This window comes from Puma concolor, chromosome A3 (genome assembly GCF_028749965.1).
Source record: "Puma concolor isolate L17-30 chromosome A3, mPumCon1.1.hap2, whole genome shotgun sequence".
NCBI lineage: Eukaryota > Metazoa > Chordata > Mammalia > Carnivora > Felidae > Puma > Puma concolor.
In genome coordinates this window covers 51,099,595-51,118,125 of record NC_141669.1, presented here as the reverse complement: position 1 = coordinate 51,118,125, position 18,531 = coordinate 51,099,595, and the positions used below count along the sequence as shown (strand labels likewise).

The 18,531-nt window shown below is 35.8% G+C and overlaps 1 protein-coding gene across 6 annotated transcripts in view; it reads left to right on the top strand.

Annotated features, from left to right (window-relative positions):
* Positions 1-18,531, top strand: part of ALMS1 (ALMS1 centrosome and basal body associated protein) — a 231,023-nt gene that overhangs the window by 42,328 nt on the left and 170,164 nt on the right. For all 6 annotated transcript variants that reach the window (XM_086700836.1, XM_086700840.1, XM_086700835.1 and 3 more), the window contains one exon: positions 2,191-2,350. In XM_086700836.1, coding sequence (XP_086556962.1) covers positions 2,191-2,350 — 160 coding nt within the window. The remainder of the gene's footprint in view (positions 1-2,190; positions 2,351-18,531) is intronic.

Genomic DNA, 18,531 nt, shown 5'->3' with positions numbered 1-18,531 from the left:
TGTTTATCACCTCTATTTTTAGACCCTAATATTTTTCCTGAGGTAGATCCATATGCGATCTTGCATGAAATTTTCTTGTGAACATTCTCATCACTTCAAACATAACTTGCCTATATCAAAAGAACTCAAACTTTTTTCTGAAATCAGATTGACTTGTAGATTTTCTTCGTTCTTATAGAGGAGTTAGCATTTCTTGGTTTCTTCATCATCTTCGATTCTTTCTTCATTATTGATTAAAAACTGGGAGATAAACCAATATAGATTTTTTTCTTTCTGATTCCTCCCATTTTCAATTAGTAATGGAGATCTCCTAATCTCTTAAATAAATATTTCTCATCTTTCTCATTCTACATTTTCTTTTGTATTACCTAGTCTAATATCTGTATGATTTGAAGCTTTGATAGAATGAATTTTTTAAAAATTTATTTACTTAAGTTTAATTCCAGTATAGTTAACATACAGTGTTATATCAGTTTCAGCTATATAATATTCTGTACATTAGCAATTCTATACATTACTCAGTGCTCATTGTGATAAGTGTACTGTTAATCCCCTTCACCTATTTTACCCATCCCCCTGACCCCCTCCCCTCTGGTATACATCAGTTTGTTCCCTTTAGTTAAGAGTTTGTTTCTTGGTTTGTCTCTTTTTTTCTTTGTTCATTCGTTTTGTTTTGTAAATTCCACGTGAGTGAAATCATATGATATTGGTCTTTCTCTGACTTATTTCACTTAGCATTATACCTTTTAGAGCTATCCATGTTGTTGCAAATTGCCAGATTTCATTTTTTTTTATGACTGAGCAATATTAATGAAATTTTAGTGTAGTCAAGAGTGGAATAGGAATTTTTTCTTCCTATATTTGGAAGCTCTATATTTGGAATAGAAAAACTGCTGTTCAGTACATATATGTGCCTGGGGACACACACACACACATGCACACACACAGTCTCTATCATATATGTGATATGTATGTTAATAAGGTGTACTTCAAAAAGTCTCCTTTAAGAGTGGGGTAATTGAAAACTAAGAACTTTGTGCTATGTTTAGAGCAGAGTTTCTCTTACTATTGTCTTTTTTTTTTTTTTAACTATATTCTTTGTTGTGGGGGGCTTTTCTGTATATTTTAGTATGCTGAGCAATATCCCTGGCTTCTGCTCACTAGATGCCAGTAGCACCCCCCCCCCCACGCCCAAAGTTATGACAGTGAAAAATGTCTCCAGGCCTTGCCAGATGTTCCTTGGTTGGGGAGAGGTGGGTGGGGGCAAAATCTCCCACAACTGAGAACCACTGGTCTAGAGAAATGTAGACCAGGGCAGAAGAAGTAGAATATTTTTACACCCTGCCAACTTCCTAAGACTGTGTTCATCATTATACAATGAAAAAACCTTGATAAAAGAGGATAGAACAAAATTTATGCTTATGTACATCTTTAGACTCTCCTGAGAGGGCGTCAAAAAGAGGGAATAATATTTTTAGGAAAATAAAGCTAAAAGTGGTAGATTATTTTTATATGAGAGTGAATTTGATGGAAAATTGTGTATGTTTATATACTGACATCACCAATGATGGTTTCTAATTTCTAGTAAGGACTTGCTGGGATCTGATGAAACTTTGAGAACTTTTTCAGCATTTAACCTTTACTTCATTGTCAGTTTTGTTCACTGCTGCTTCTTCTACTTTATTTTTGCTTCATTATTACTTTTGTTTAAAGAAATTTGAGGACATATGTTTTTTGGTATTTGATTGTAGACATAGTTCTTTGATGTTTTAATTTTTTCTAAACATTTGTGGATTTCTGGAAAATATTCCTGTTTTCCTTCCTTTTCTCTTTCCTTTCACAATATATGTTTCCTTTAAAAAAAAAATCTTTGAGCTTGTCAAGAGGAATATACCAAAGTTCAAATTCTTCAGTGATCATATTATGATATGGAACAACTTCGAGGCTTCCTATCTGTAATAATATTCTATGCAGACAGCCTTCCAGACCCTCAGAATAATTTGTAGAGCCTTCATAGAATTGACCAAACAGGATATGACTTGTATATGAATTCGGGAGGGTGGAGAATATGAACTTAAGGAACTGGCATAACTGTTTAGTATTCATTTTCATGAAAATTAGGTTTGTTTTTTTTATCAGATGAAGTCTAAAATTAATGTTATTGTCTTAAAATTTTATCTCTTTTTATAGGTAGATCATTCCGATACGGACATTAATCAGTCTTTTTCATCTGTATTGCCTCCATTTGTTCCTCATGAGCTAACCAGAGAGTTGGAGTATCACTATTCAGATCTCAGAATGTTGAGGGTATCTCCCGACACTGTGCAAAAGACTCTCAAGCATTTAGCAGGTATGTAGAAGAGGAGATATTGGGTGTTCTTAAGGCTAGCTTGTTAAAAATATCATGCTATGGCCGATTTTTTAATTTTGAGCTCCTGCAATAATGTTAACTTTGAAATAGGTGTATTTAAATCCCCAGATCTTTTATTAGATGAACCATTTGATTTTTCATTGCATTCTTTATGGCAGTGTTTAGAACTGAATTACATGGAGGAGTCTGATATTAGAGTCAGTTTATTTCTGTATTCCTTTTTGTGACTTGAAGGGAAAAAAGAAGCTAATTGAGCACAAGAGAAGAGTGGATCCAAATAAGTTTGTAGAGAGGAAACTGAGAAATCACTTTTGAGGTAGAAAGCAAGATTATTTGCTGAGGGAAGCAGGAAGTGGTAAAGAAGGGTTGGAGGTTTGAGGTGAGTGGCTTGGTGAAGGTTCAGAATTTACATTAAAGTGAATAGGGGTTGGAGCTGACCAAGGGCAAGCAAAAGAATTGGCAGATAGTTCTGAGAAGTCAGCTGAGGTGGGAGATGATTTTGTAAAGTTGTCAGCCTTAATAGAATCTCTGATCTTTGTCTGCTAAAGGACTGCAGAAGGTGAGTTATAGGATTGATCCCTGGTTGAGGGATTTATTGATTGGGTAGATGTGATAGATGGAAAGCAGTGGAAGGGAATCAGTAAGAGTTGATCACCTTGGTTTCAGCCTGCTTGGAGAGAGAGAGAAGAAAAACCACAAGAGTTATTGGAGAAAATAGAAGGTACAGTGATTTTATTTATGAAGTTGAATAGATGAGGTGGATATATTTATGGAAAGAGCTAGAATAATAGGTAATTTTGGTCAGATTGAGGTGGTACATTTATTTATTTATTTATTTATTTATTTATTTATTTATTTATTTATTACATCCAAGTTAGCATATAGTCCAACAATGATTTCAGGCGTAGATTCCTTAATGCCCTTTACCCATTTAGCCCACCCCCCCCCCCACAACCCATCCAGTAATCCTCTGTTTGTTCTCCATGTTTAAGAGTCTCTTATGTTTTGTCCCCCTTCCCTTATTATTATGTTATTTTTGCTTCCCTTCCCTTATGTTCATCTGTTTTGTCTCTTAAAGTCCTCATATTAGTGAAGTCATATGATATTTGTCTTTCTCTAATTTCGCTCAGCATAATACCCTCTAGTTCCATCCATGTATTTCCCTGATGATGAGTGATGTTGAGCATTTTTTCATGTGTCAGTTGAAGACGTCTGGATGTCTTCTTTGGAGAAGTGTCTATTCATGTCTTTTGCTCATTTCTTCAGTGGCTTATTTGCTTTTTGGGTGTTGAGTTTGATAAGTTCTTTATAGATTTTGGATAGTAACCATTTATCGGATATGTCATTTGCAAATATCTTCTCCCGTTCTGTCGGTTGCCTTTTAGTTTTGCTGATTGTTTCCTTCGCTGTGCAGAAGCTTTTTATTTTGATGAGGTCCCAGTAGTTCATTTTTGCTTTTGTTCCCCTTGCCTCCGGAGACATTCTACATTAGAGTAAGAATTTTGTTCCCCTTGCCTCCGGAGACATTCTACATTAGAGTATTGTAGAGTACACTCTACAATAGAGTAAGAAGTTGGATGCAGCCAAGATCAAAGAGGTTTTTGTCTGCTTTCTCCTCGAGGGTTTTGATGGCTTCCTGTCTGACATTGAGGTCTTTCATCCATTTTGAGTTTATTTTTGTGTATGGTGTAAGAAAGTGGTGCAGGTTCATTCTTCTGCATGTCGCTGTCCAGTTTTCCCAGCACCACTTGCTGAAGAGACTGTCTTTATTCCATTGGATATTCTTTCCTGCTTTGTCAAAGATTAGTTGGCCATACGTTTGTGAGTCCATTTCTGGGTTTTCTATTCTGTTCCATTGATCTGAGTGTCTGTTTTTGTGCCATGAGGTGGTACATTTAAATAAGGATCAGTTTGAAGGCTGACTGGATCTGTTGCATGGCCCTGGGATTGGATAGTTGAAACTGAATAAAAATCACTAGGATAGAAAGTAGGTGATTTTGGCGCTAGCTTATTGAATTAGTTAGTTATGTTTAATTATTTTCTGGTTAATATGGGATTTGGTTATTAGGGAAAATCTGTGGACCTTGAAGTCTTCAAAAAATGAATGGGAGGGACTGGCAGTTGCAAGAAGAAAGTGATAGATGAAGGATGGTAGAGAAGTTGTGTGTAGCCTAAGCCTCAAAAAGAAGGTTTTCTTTTCTTTCTTTTTTTTTTTTATTTGAGAAATATGGAAAATAATAGTAAAGAAATCATTGTGACAAGTAGTTAAATGCCACTTCCATCTCTCTTTGTTTCCAGAGTCATGGTGTATGGAAGAGGGCTGAAATGGCAGTAGTATTAACAAGGGGAAAATAAAGTTTCTTTTTTTTTTTTTTTTCAAGACAGAAAGTTGGAGAGTGTTGTATGAAAAATTTGAGAAAGATTGTTTCAAAGAGCACAGAAGAAAAATTGGGAGGGGAGGAATAAATAGTGAGAGGAACCAAGATAAGAAAATAGAGCAGTAATAGAATGTGGGGACAGGAGACTGGCAATGTTGGCCTTTGTTTGGACCAGGGATTTTAGTGATGAGCATAGTTGAAATGACTGGCCTCAAATATCCTCTAATTTTATCAGCAATAATTGTGATGTCAGAACTATCTGAGTCCCAGATCATTTCTGTCCTGGTCTCAAACATGAGGACCACTATAGGATTTGAGAAGGGAATCATTTCTAAGAATGTCTTTTTGGGTTCTCTTTTACGGATTATAGCATGGTTTGGTAAAGCACTCTCAGGGTACCACCTCATTTTTGCCTTTATATCCTTTGAAATTGGCCTTAAGTTCTGTTAAGGACATTCTGTTCTGGGGTGGTTGTGTTTTTTTCTCCCCGCTTTACATTTCAGTTTGGGAAGTTTCTATTGACCTACTGTTAAAAATCAATGATTCGTTCCTTGGCATGTCCAGCCTACTGATGAGCCCATCAAAGGCATCCTTCATTTCTGTTATGCTGTTTTTGATGTCTGTCATTTCTTTTTTTAAACAATTTTTAATAATTTTTTATGTTTACTTTTGAGAGAGAGAGGGAGACAGAATCTGAAGCAAGGTCTATCCTGTGAGAGCAAAGCTTGATGCGGGGCTTGAACCCACAAACTGTGAGATCGTGACCTGAGCTGAAGTCAGATGCTCAACCTGCCGAGGCACTCAGGCATCCCTGTCATGTCTTTTTGATTCTTTATTAGGGTTTCCATCTCTCTGCTTATATCACTCATCTCTTCTTGAATTTTGTCCACTTTTTCTATTAGAGCTTTCAGCATATTAGTTACAGTTATTTAAAATTCCTGGTCTCATAATTCCAAAATCTCTGCCATATCTGAGTCAGATTCTGTTGCTTGCTTAGTCTCTTCAGACTGTTTTTTGTCTTATAACATGCCTTATAATTTTTTGTTAAACACTGTGCTTGAGGTATTAGGGAAAAGAACTAAGGTAAATAGGCCTTAGATGTGAGGCTTTAGTTTACTGACTAAAAGTTAGGCAGTATTACTGTTTGCGGTAACTGTTGTCAGACAGTAAAATTTCCTCTGGTGTCTTTGTTTTTTGTCTCCTGTGTTGTCTTTTGGTTTCCTTTGACACTCCTTAAATAGAGTCTGAGCCTTGCTTCCATTCTATCATTTGTAATGTCTTGTTATTATAGAGGAGCCTTACTGATCTAGTGGTAAGGCGTGGAGGGGAGAGGTTTCATTATAATAATCCTATGATTAGGTGTCAGTCTTTTAGTGAGCCTATATCCCTAGGCTATTACTTTTACAAGTGCTATTCTTAGCGTTTTTCCTCTCCTTAGGTGAAACAGGAAGGCTTGGGGGTGGGGTGGGGCTAGAGTTGGGTGTTTCTCTTCTTCTAGGTTGGTTTAACTCAGGTAAAACCTAGGCAGTCAGGCTCTGATAATATAGTTTCCCTTGAGATCCCTCTATTATGGAAAACAGAGGGCTCCAGGCTTTTTCTAAAATGGTTACTTTACCATTCCCTGTGCCAAGAGTATGAGGGTATTTTTGTCCCATCTTCATCTTGGGAACCTTGTGAGGCCCCTGGAAGTAAAGCTCATGAAAATATAGAGTCCTCCCTGGGCTTTGGAGTTTTGTTTTTTCGGTTTTGTTTGTTTGTTTGTTTTTTGTGTTTAATTGTTTGCTCTTCTTTTTGAGAGAGAGAGTGGGGGGAAAGGGGCATAGAGAGGGGGAGACTGAGGCCGAAGTGGGCTCTGCACTGACTGCAGAGAGCCTGATGTGGTGCTTAAACTCATGAACCATGAGATCATGATCTGAGCTGAAGTTGGACCTTAACCTAACCACCCAGACACCCTCCCCAAGGAGTTTTTCTCTCTAAAGTGAGTTCATGCTTAGCCTCTAGCAGTTGGTTAATTGCAGTTTGATTTTTCCTGCCCATTTTTGGTTCCAGTGCCTTCTGCTCCTTTAATATTACTCCCTCTCTGATTCTTTTTATTTGTCTCTCTGGTTTTCAGAACAGTTGTTTATCCTGTGAACTCAGTTCTCTGATGGATTTAAGAGTTTTGATTTTCAGTTTGTTCAGCTCTTTTCTGGTGCAGATGTGAGTGACTTCTAAGCTCTTTATGTGTTGGACAAGAAAATTCTCTTTTTTAAAAACTATTAAAATATATAATAAGAGCAACTAAGCTAGAGCTTTGGAAGGAGAAATGATATATTTAGAATGGAAATTGAAACCATCTGTCATTAGCTTTTTTTAAAAACAGCTTTTTTGAGATGTAATTCATATGCAATACATTTCACCCATTTAAGGTATCCAGTTCACTATGTTGTGCAAACATCACTACAGTCTAATTTTATTTTTATTTATTTTTTAAAGTTTTTATTTAAATTCCAGTTTGTTAACATACAGTGTATTGTTAGTTTCAGGTGCACAATATAGTGATTCAACACTGCATATATCCTGTGCTCATCACAAGTGCCCTGCTTGATCCCTTTCATCTCCCTACCTCATCTCTGGTAACCATCCTCACTACACTCTAATTTTAAAATATTTTTATACTCTAGGTACCCTGTACCTGTTTGTACTTACTCCCCATTCCACACCTCCCTCAGCCTTAGGCAATCTAGGCAACCACTAATTTACTGTGTCCATAAATTTGTGTATTCTGGACATTTTCATATAAATTAAATCATACAGCATGTGATCTTTTGTGAGAAACTTCTTTTGAGTATGTTTTCAAGATGTATCCATTTAATAGTATGTGTCGATACTCCTTTTTTATTAAGTAATTAATTACACAATTATATAGATAATGTCACATTTTGTTCACCCATTTATCAGTCGATGGGCATTTGGGTCTTTTTCCATTTTTGGCTGTTGTGAACAATACAGCTGTGAACATTCATGTACATGTTTTTGTGTATATGTATATTTTCCTTTCTCTTTGATATATATCTAGGAGTGGAATTACAGGTTTTATAGTAACAGTGTTTTAACATTTCAAAGAACTGCTGAACTGTTTTCCAAAATGTGCAACATATTACTTTGCCATTAGCATTATGAGGGTTCCAATTTCTCCACATCTTCAACAACACTTGTTATTTTCTGTCTTTTTGATTATAGCCATTCTGGTGGATATGAAGTGGTATCTTATTGTGATTTTGATTTACCTTTGCCTAGTTGTTAATGATATTGAGCATTTTTTTTCTTGTGTTTATTACCCATTTGTATATCTTTGGAGAAGTCTCTATTCAGATACTTACTTTTTAACTGGGTTATTTATTTTTTTTTAATATGAAGTTGTAAGAGTTCTTTATGTATTCTGGGTACAAGTCCTTTATCAGATATGTTATTTGCAAAAATTTCCTCCGACTCTGTGGGATGTCTGTTCACTTACTTGATGGTATTAGTCACAGCATGTAGTTTTGAATTTTGATGAAGTCCACTTTATTGGTTTTTTTTTCCTTTTAAAAAATTAATACTTTTAGTAGTGGTAAAATACACATAATATAAAATTTGCCATCTTAACCACTTTTTTAAAATTTTTTTTTTTTCAACGTTTTTTATTTATTTTTGGGACAGAGAGAGACAGAGCATGAACGGGGGAGGGGCAGAGAGAGAGGGAGACACAGAATCGGAAACAGGCTCCAGGCTCTGAGCCATCGGCCCAGAGCCCGACGCGGGGCTCGAACTCACGGACCGCGAGATCGTGACCTGGCTGAAGTCGGACGCTTAACCGACTGCGCCACCCAGGCGCCCCACCACTTTTAAGAATATAGTGCAATGGTGTTAAATATTCACATTGTATAAATATTACTGTCATCCATCCACAAAACTTGTAAAACTGAAACTGTTAGTATTAAACAGCAGTTCCCCATTTCCCCCACTGTTAGTCAACTATCATTCTACTTTTTGTTTCTCAATTTGACTACTCTAGATACCTCATATAAGTGGACTCATACAGTATTTGTCTTTTTGTGACTGGCTTATTTTACTTAGAATAATGTTTTGAAAGTTCATCCATATTGTAGTAGAGTCAGATTGTGTTGAATGTGTAGATCTGGTTTGGGAGTATTGCCATCATAATAATATTAAATTTTTTGGTCTGTGAACATAGGTGGTCTTTCCTTTATTTGGGACTATGCCATCTTATATTAAATACTTTGACCTATAAATATGGGACATCTTTCTGGGATTTAGGTTTTCTTCATTTCTTTCAACAATATTTGTAGTTTCCAGGGTACAAGTCTTGTACTTCTTTGTTAAATTAACTCTGTATTTTAATCTTTTTGTTGTTATTGAAAAATTGTTTTCTTAATTTCACTTTGGGAATATTCCTTGCTAGTGTTGAATTTTCTATGTTAATTTTATAGCTGCAATCTTGCTGAACTATTTGTTTATTATCTTTAATTTTTTTGTGTGTGGATTTCTTTATATACAAGACCATGTCATCTGCAAATGTAGTCTTCTTTCTTTCCATGTGTGCCTTTTATATATTTCATTTCCCAATTGCTCTGAACCTTCAGTACAATGTTGCATTGAAGTGGCAAGAACAGACATCCTTGTCTTGTCCTGGTCTTTGTGAAGAGGTATGAAGTCTTTTATCATTAAGTATGATGTTAGCTGTGGGATTTCTGTAGATGCTCTTTATCAGGTTGAGGAAGTTCCCTTTTATTTGAAGTTTTTAGAGCATATTTACCATGTTAAAGGTGTTAGATTTTGTCAAATGTTTTTTCTGCTTCTTTTATGATGATCATATGGTTTTTGCCCTATATTCTAATAATAAGGTGCATCGGTAATTAATTTTCATATGTTGAACCAACCTTGCATTCTTGGTTATATGTGCCATTTGGTTATGGCATACAATCCTTTTTACATATTTTTGGATTTGTTTTGTTAGTAATTTTTTTGAGGACTTTTGTGTTTATATTCATAGAGGTATTGGCGTATAGATTTTTTTGTGATTTTTGTTGTTAATTGGGTTTTGATACAAGGGTAATACTACTGTCACAAGTTGAGATGAGAAGCAGTGTCTCCTCTAGTTTTTGGAAGAGTTTGTAAAGGGTTGGTAATTAGTTTTTATTAGATGAAACTCAACTGTAAAGCTGCCTGGCCTAGTCACTCCTTTTTATTTTGTTAAATTGGTAGTAATATCCCTTCTTTCATTCCTGATTTTGATAATTTGAGTTTTCTTTTTCTTTCTCTTTTTTTGGTGAGTCTAGCTAAATTTTGTCAATTATGTTCATCTTTTCAAGGAAATAAACTTTTGTTCCTCTACTTTTTCTGATCTGTTTTTCTCTATTTTTAAATCTCTGCTTCAGGGGCGCCTGGGTGGCTCAGTTGGTTAAGTGACCGACTTCAGCTCAGGTCATGATCACACAGCTCGTGGGTTTGAGCCTGCGTTGGTCCCTGTGCTGACAGCTCAGAGTCTGGAGCCTGCTTCGGATGCCATGCCTCCCTCTCTCTGCCTTCCCCCGCCCCCCCGCCTCAAAAATAAATAAAAAAAAAATTAAATCTCTGTTTCATTTATTTCCTTTTTGCCTTTATTTTTTCCTTCCTTTCACACTTCAGTTTTAGTTTGGGCTCTTTACTGTTTCTTAAGATAAAAGAATAGGTTATTGATTTGAGATCTTTCTTTTTTTTAATTTTATTTTTTATTTTTTAAAATTTACATCCAAATTAGTTAGCATATAGTGCAACAATGATTTCAGGAGTAGATTCCTTGATGCCCCTTACCCATTTATCCCATCCCCCCTCCCACAACCCCTCCAGTAACCCTCAGTTTGTTCTCCATATTTATGAGTCTCTTCTCTTTTGTCCTCCTCCCTGTTTTTATATTATTTTTGTTTCCCTTCCCTTATGTTCATCTGTTTTGTCTCTTAAAGTCCTCAGTGAGTAAAGTCATATGATATTTGTCTTTCTCTAATTTCGCTCAGCATAATACCCTCTAGTTCCATCCATGTAGCTGCAAATGGCAAGATTTCATTCTTTTTGATTGCCGAGTAATACTCCATTGTGTGTGTGTGTGTGTGTGTGTGTGTGTGTGTGTGTGTGTGTGTGTGTATACACACCACATTTTCTTTATCCATTCATCCATCGATGGACATTTGGGCTCTTTCCATACTTTGGCTATTGTTGATAGTGCTGCTATAAACATGGGGGTGCATGTGTCCCTTTGAAACAGCACACCTGTATTTTGTGGAAAAATGCCTAGTAGTGCAATTGCTGGGTCGTAGGGTAGTTCTATTTTTAGTGTTTTGAGGAACCTCCATACTATTTTCCAGAGTGGCTGCACCGGCTTGCATTCCCACCAGCAGTGCAAAAGAGATCCTCTTTCTCCACATCCTCACCAACATCTGTTGTTGCCTAAGTTGTTAATGTTAGCCATTCTGGCAGGTGTGAGGTGGTATCTCATTGTGGTTTTGATTTGTATTTCCCTGGTGATGAGTGATGTTAAGCATTTTTTCATGTGTCAGTTGAAGACGTCTGGATGTCTTCTTTGGAGAAGTGTCTATTCATGTCTTTTGCTCATTTCTTCAGTGGATTATTTGTTTTTTGGGTGTTGAGTTTGTAAGTTCTTTGGATACTAACCCTTTATCGGATATGTCATTTGCAAATATCTTCTCCCGTTCTGTCGGTTGCCTTTTAGTTTTGCTGATTGTTTCCTTCGCTGTGCAGAAGCTTTTTATTTTGATGAGGTCCCAGTAGTTCATTTTTGCTTTTGTTCCCCTTGCCTCTGGAGACGTATTGAGTAAGAAGTTGGATGCAGCCAAGATCAAAGAGGTTTTTGCCTGCTTTCTCCTCGAGGGTTTTGATGGCTTCCTGTCTGACATTGAGGTCTTTCATCCATTTTGAGTTTATTTTTGTGTATGATGTAAGAAAGTGGTGCAGGTTCATTTTTCTGCATCTCACTGTCCAGTTTTCCCAGCACCACTTGCTGAAGAGACTGTCTTTATTCCGTTGGATATTCTTTCCTGCTTTGTCAAAGATTAGTTGGCCATATGTTTGTGAGTCCATTTCTGGGTTCTCTGTTCTGTTCCATTGATCTGAGTGTCTGTTCTTGTGCCAATACCATACTGTCTTGATGATTACAGCTTTGTAGGATGGCTTGAAGTCCAGGATTGTGATGCCACCTGCTTTGGTTTTCTTTCTCAAGATTGCTTTGGCTATTCGGGGTCTTTTCTGGTTCCATACAAATTTTAGGATTATTTCTTCTAGCGCTGTGAAGAATGCTGGTGTTACTTTGATAGGGATTGCATTGAATATGTAGATTGCTTTGGGTGGTATTGACATTTTAACAATATTCTTCCTATCCAGGAGCATGGGTTGAGATCTTTCTTTTTGATATAGGTGTTCACACTGATAAATTTCTAAGCACAACTTTAGCAATCTACTCATAGTTTTGGTTTGTTGTGTTTTTGTTTTAATTCATCTAAAATATGTTTAATTTCTATTGCAATTTGTTTTCATTGACCCCTTGGTTATTTGGGAATATCTCATTTCATTTCCATATATTTGTAAATTTCCTTTTGTTATTAATGTCTCATTTGATTCTATTTATGTTGGAGAACACATGTTTTACATGATTTCAGTTCATTTAAATTTTATTGAGGCTTGTTTTTATGTTTTGGTGTATAGGTTATTCTGTAGAATGTATGGTTACTCTTGAGAAGGATGTGCATTCTTCTATTGTTAGGTGGTATGTTCTATACATGTCTCTTAGTTCCAGGAGTTTATAGTGTTCAAGTCTTCTGTATCCTTGTTGATCTTCTGCCTAGTTGTTTTCTCCATTTTCAAAAGTAGGATATTGAAGTCTCTATTATTGTTTGTCTGTTTTATCATTTTTTTCTGTCATATTTGCTTTTATATTTGAGACTATGATATTAAGTGCATTTATGTTTATAATTGTTATACATTCCTTATGAATTGACCTTTTGTTGTTATAAATGGTCTTTCTTTAATTTTTGTAACATTTTTTGTTTTAAGGTCTATTTTGTCTTAGGTCAGTATAGGCATTTCAGTTCTTACACTTGCTGCTTGTACAGTAGATGTTTTTCATTTCTTCAGTACATTTGGATTTTTGGGTCTAAAGTCTATCTCTTGTAAACAGCTTGTAGTTGGATCGTGTGTGTGTGTGTGTGTGTGTGTGTGTGTGTGTGTGTGTGTGTGTGTTAAATCTAGATCTGACAATCTTTGCCTTTTGATGTGGTTGTTTAATCAATTTACGTTCAGTGTCATAGATTAAGATTAGATGTGCATTTGTTGGGTTTACTTTTTGTTTTCCATGTTTCATGTCTTTTTGTTGTTCTTTTCCACCTTTACTGCTTTTTATTACATTTAGTGAATATTTTCTAGTGTGACATGTAAATTTCTTTAATGATTTTCTAGCTAATTTTTAAATTTATGTTCTAGTGGTTGCTCTAGGGCTTATAAAATTTATCTTAGAATATATACCTGATTTCTACTAACTTAATTGTAGTGTGATACAGAGACATTACTCTCGTATAGCTCTGTTCCCTCTTTTCCCTCTGCTATAATTGCTATACATATTACACCTATATGTGTTACAAACACAAGAATACATTGTTATATTGTTATACCTATTTATATAATTTTATGTTTTTTTTTTTTTAATTTTTTTTTCAACGTTTTTTATTTATTTTTGGGACAGAGAGAAACAGAGCATGAACGGGGGAGGGGCAGAGAGAGAGGGAGACACAGCATCAGAAACAGGCTCCAGGCTCCGAGCCATCAGCCCAGAGCCCGACGCGGGGCTCGAACTCACGGACCGCGAGATCGTGACCTGGCTGAAGTCGGACGCTTAACCGACTGCGCCACCCAGGCGCCCCTAATTTTATGTATTTTTAACAAGCTTAGAGAAGGGGAGCAAGTATTTATAGAGCTTATTAATTAATTTTCTAATTTACCATTTTTTTTTTAAATTTTTTTTTTCAACGTTTATTTATTTTTGGGACAGAGAGAGACAGAGCATGAACGGGGGAGGGTCAGAGAGAGAGGGAGACACAGAATCGGAAACAGGCTCCAGGCTCTGAGCCATCAGCCCAGAGCCCGACGCAGGGCTCGAACTCCTGGACCGCGAGATCGTGACCTGGCTGAAGTCGGACGCTTAACCGACTGCGCCACCCAGGCGCCCCTAATTTACCATTTTTTATTCTCTTTATTTGTTCCTGTGGATTTGTTATCATCTAAACAAAAGGAAAGTGTCCTTTCCTTACTCCACTCCAGCTTTGCTCCCACCTGCCTCCTTTTGATGTTGTCAGATATGTTACATTTCAATATATTACAGCCCCAATGCTAGAGTTATATGCATAGTGCTTTGTGTAAAATTGCTTTTAAAATCAGCTAAGAAAAGAAGAGAAAAGAAATACGCAAATATGTTTTCTTTTTGAAATGACCTATATAATTATCTTTACTAGCATTGTTTTTGTTTTGTAAATTTAATTTACTGTCTGGTGTCAGTAACTGTTCAGGTTTCAGCCTGAAGAATTCCTTTAGTATTTCTTGTATGATGGTTTCTATCGACAGATTCTCTCAGTTTTTGTGTAACTGAAATTTTTTAATAAATTTAAATCCAAGTTAGTTAACATATAGTGTAGTATTTGTTTTAGGAATAGAATTTAGTGGTTCATCATTTAAATGCAACAACCCAATGCTCATCCCAGCAAGTACCCTCCTTAATGCCCATCACCCATTTAGCCCATCTCCCTACCCAACACCCCACCAGCAACCCTTTGTTTTCTGTATTTAAGAGTCTCTTCTGGTTTGTCTCCCTCTCTGTTTTTATCTTACTTTATTTTTCCTTCCCTTCCCCTATGTTCATCTGTTTTGTTTCTTAAATTCCACATATGAGTGGAATATATTTGTCTTTCTCTGACTGACTTATTTAGCTTCGCATAATACACTCCAGTTCTGTCCATGTTGTTGCAGATGGTTGGATTTCATTCTTTTTGATCGCTGCGTAATATTCCATTGTGTATATATACCACATCTTTTTTATCCATTCATCAGTTGATGGACATTTGGGCTCTTACTGTACTTTGGCTATTGCCAATAGTGCTGCTATAAACATTGGGGTGCATGTGCCCCAATGTTTGAATCAGCATTTCAATGAATTCAGTGTTTGAATTCAGCCCCTTTGAATCAGCATTTTTGTATCCTTTGGATACAAAATTTCTGGGTTGTATGGTAGTTCTATTTTAATTTTTTGAGAAACCTCCATACTGTTTTCCAGAGTGGTTGCACCAGTTTACATTACCACCAGCATTGCAAAAGGGTTCCTCTTTTCCGCATCCTCGTGAACATCTGTTGTTGCCTGAGTTGTTACTTTTAGCCATTTTGAGGTGTGAGATGGTTTCTCATTGTGTTTTGATTTGTATTTGCCTGATGATGGGTGATGTTGAGCATTTTTTCATGTGTCTATTAGCCATCTGGATGTTTTCTTTGGAAAAGTGTGTGTTCATACCTTTTGCCCAGTTCTTCACTGGATTATTTGCTTTTTTGGGTGTTGAGTTTAAGTTCTTTATACATTTTGTGCAGTGTTTTATTTCATCCTTTTGAAAGGTAGTTTCCTGGGTTTAGAATCCTTGGTTGACAGTCTTTTTGTTTTTAGTACTCTGAATATGCCTTCAGTGTTCCGGCCTTTGTTGTTTCTGATGAGAAGTCAACTCTTAATTTTATTAGCATTCCCCTGTATGTGATTTGTTTTCTCTTGCTACTTTCAAGATATTCAGTCTTTCAACATTTTGATTATGTATTGGTGTGGATCTCTATGTTTATTGTACATTGAGTTGATTGAGCTTCTCAGATGTGTAGATCTTTTCGCTTCTTTCATCAATGTCTTGTAGTTTGTAATGCATAGATCTTTCACCTCCCTGGTTAAATTTATTTCTAAGTAAAATTTTTTAAATGTAATTATAAATGGAATTGCGTTCTTAATTTCTCTAATAGTTCTTTGTTAATGTATAAAAACATAACCAATTTTGTATGTTAATTTTGTAACCTGCAACTTTACTGAATATATTAGTTTTAACAGTTTATTGATGAAGTCTTTAGGAGTTTCCATATGTAATAGCATGCCATCTACAAATAGAGACAGTTTTACTTCTTCCTTTCCTATTTGGATGCCTGTTTTTCTCTTCCGTTTTATTGCCTAATTGCTCTGGCTAGGGTTTCCAATACTATGTTGAATAAAAGTGGTGAGAATGGGAACCCTTATCTTGTCTTGATCTTAGAGGAAAAGCTTTCAGCTTTTCACTGTTGAGTATGCTGTTAGCTGTGGGCTTATTGTATGTGGCCTTTATAATGTTGAGGTATATTCTGTCTACACCTTCCTTATTGAGAATTTTTATCATGAATGGGTGTTGAATTTTGTCAGTTGCTTTTTATATCTATTGAGCTGGTTACATGATTTTTATCCTTCATTTTGTTAATATTGGTGTAGCATGTTGATTGATTTGCAGATGTTGAGCCATCCTTGCATTCCTGGAATAAATTCTACTTGATCTTGCCTATGATTGTTTTAATGTATTATTGAATATTGTCAGCTAATATTTTGTTGAGGATTTTTGCATCTATGTTCATTAGGGATATTGGCTTGTAATTTTACTTTTTTGTAATTTCCTTATCTGGTTTTGGCATCAGAGTAATGCTGGCTTTCTAGAAGATGTTTGGAAAGGTTCCTTTTTATGTTTTGGAAGAGTTAGAGAAAGATTGGTATTGATTGTGTGAATGTTCAGTAGAATTCACCAGTGAAGCCATCTGGTTCTGGCCTTTTTTTTTGGTGTGACACTTTTGCAGTCAAATGCTCTACACCTGAGCTATACCCCCAGTTTGGACACTTTGGATTACTGATTCAATCTCTTACTAGTAATTAGTCTGTTCAGATTTCCTCCTTTGTCATGATTCAGTCTTGGTAGGTTATATGTTTCTTCTTGGTTGTCAGATTTGTTGGTGTAAAAGTGTAGAAAGTCATTTATGATTTTTTGCATTTCTGTGGTATAAGTTGTAATATTTCATTTTTCATTTTTTATTTTATTTATTTGTGTCCTCTCTGGTTTGTGGAGTGATGGTGGTGTCAGTTTGTTTGTCAATTTGTTAATCTTTTAAAATAACCAGATCTTAGTTTCATTGATTTTTGGGCTTTGTTCTTTTTCTGGTTCCTTAAGATGTAAAGTTAAGTTGTTTATTTGATGAGGTTTTCTTGTTTCTTGCTGTAGGCATTTATCACTATAACTATTTACTATTAACTTAAATTTTTTTTTAAGTGTTTTATTTATTCTTGAGAGATAGAGAGCATGAGCGGGGGAAGAGCAGAGCAAGAGAGGGACTGAGAATCTGAAGCAGGCTCTAAGCTGTCAGCACAGAGCCCCAGGTGGGGCTCAAACTCACAAGCCATGAGATCATGACCTGAGCTGAAGTTAGATGCTCAAGCAACTGAGCCATCCAGGCGTCCCTTAACTTCCCTCTTAGAATGCTGCAACTGCATCCCATAAGTTTTGGTGTCTTGTATTTCCATTTTCATTTGTTTCAATGTTTTTGGTTTCCGTTTTGATTTCTTCTGTGAGCCATTGGTTGTTCACTTCATTAATCTGTTTGCTTTGTTAATTTCTGAGTCTTTTTTCACAAAACTTTCCCGTAATTCATATTCCTTTTCAAGTTACTATACATATTACATCTTCCCTTCTCTTTTAGTTTTCTTGAAGAGTTAATACTTGATACTGTACTTCCGTACCTTATAATTTACTTCTCAACCCATTTAATTTTCTATTTAGCTTCTTTTTTGAAGCTTACCATTGGGTTTAGAACAGCAGTCAGCTTAGTGAAAAGAATTCAGAATTTGGAGTTAGAATTAAAAGGTTAAAATGCCTGTTTTTGTTACTTACTCACTGTAGAACTCTGAAGATGTTATTTATCTACCACTCAAAATGTCTGAGGACTGAAAATATTGGACATCACTGGGGAGCTTGTTACAAATGTAAAACTTCAGATCCCACCCTATACCTATTGATCAGATTCTGCAAATTTACAAGATCTCCATATTGAGAAGCAGTCTTATATCTTCATCTTTGAAACTTAATTTCTTTATATGTAAAGTGCAGATGGTCCCCCACTTAGGATGCTTTGACGTAGGATTTTTCATCTTTATGATATGCATTCAGTAGAAAACATACTCCAAATAATGAATTTTGATCTTTTCTTAGGCTAGCCATATGTGATATTGATATTCTTTTGTAATGTTGGGCAGTAGCAGTGAGCCACAGCTCCCAGTCAGCTATGTGATATAAGGGTAAAAAACTGATAATGCTTACAACCATTTTGGACCCATAAAACCATTCAGTTTTTCACTTTTAGTACAGTATTCAGTAAATTACACACCTATTATAAAATAGGTTTTGTGTTAGGTAATTTTGCCCAATTTTATGCCAATGTAAATGTTCTGAGCATGTTTAACTTAGGCTAGGCTAAGCTGTGATGTTTGGTAGATTAGATTATTGTATGTATTTTTGACTTGTTTTCAATTTCTGATGGGCTTATTGGGATGTAATCCCATTGTAAGGTGAAGAAGATCTGTGTAGATAATACTTGTTGTATATATCAACCATTTTGCCATCATCCAACATACCCTATGTTTTACCATTTATTGTTTGTTTCCTACTGTTAGAA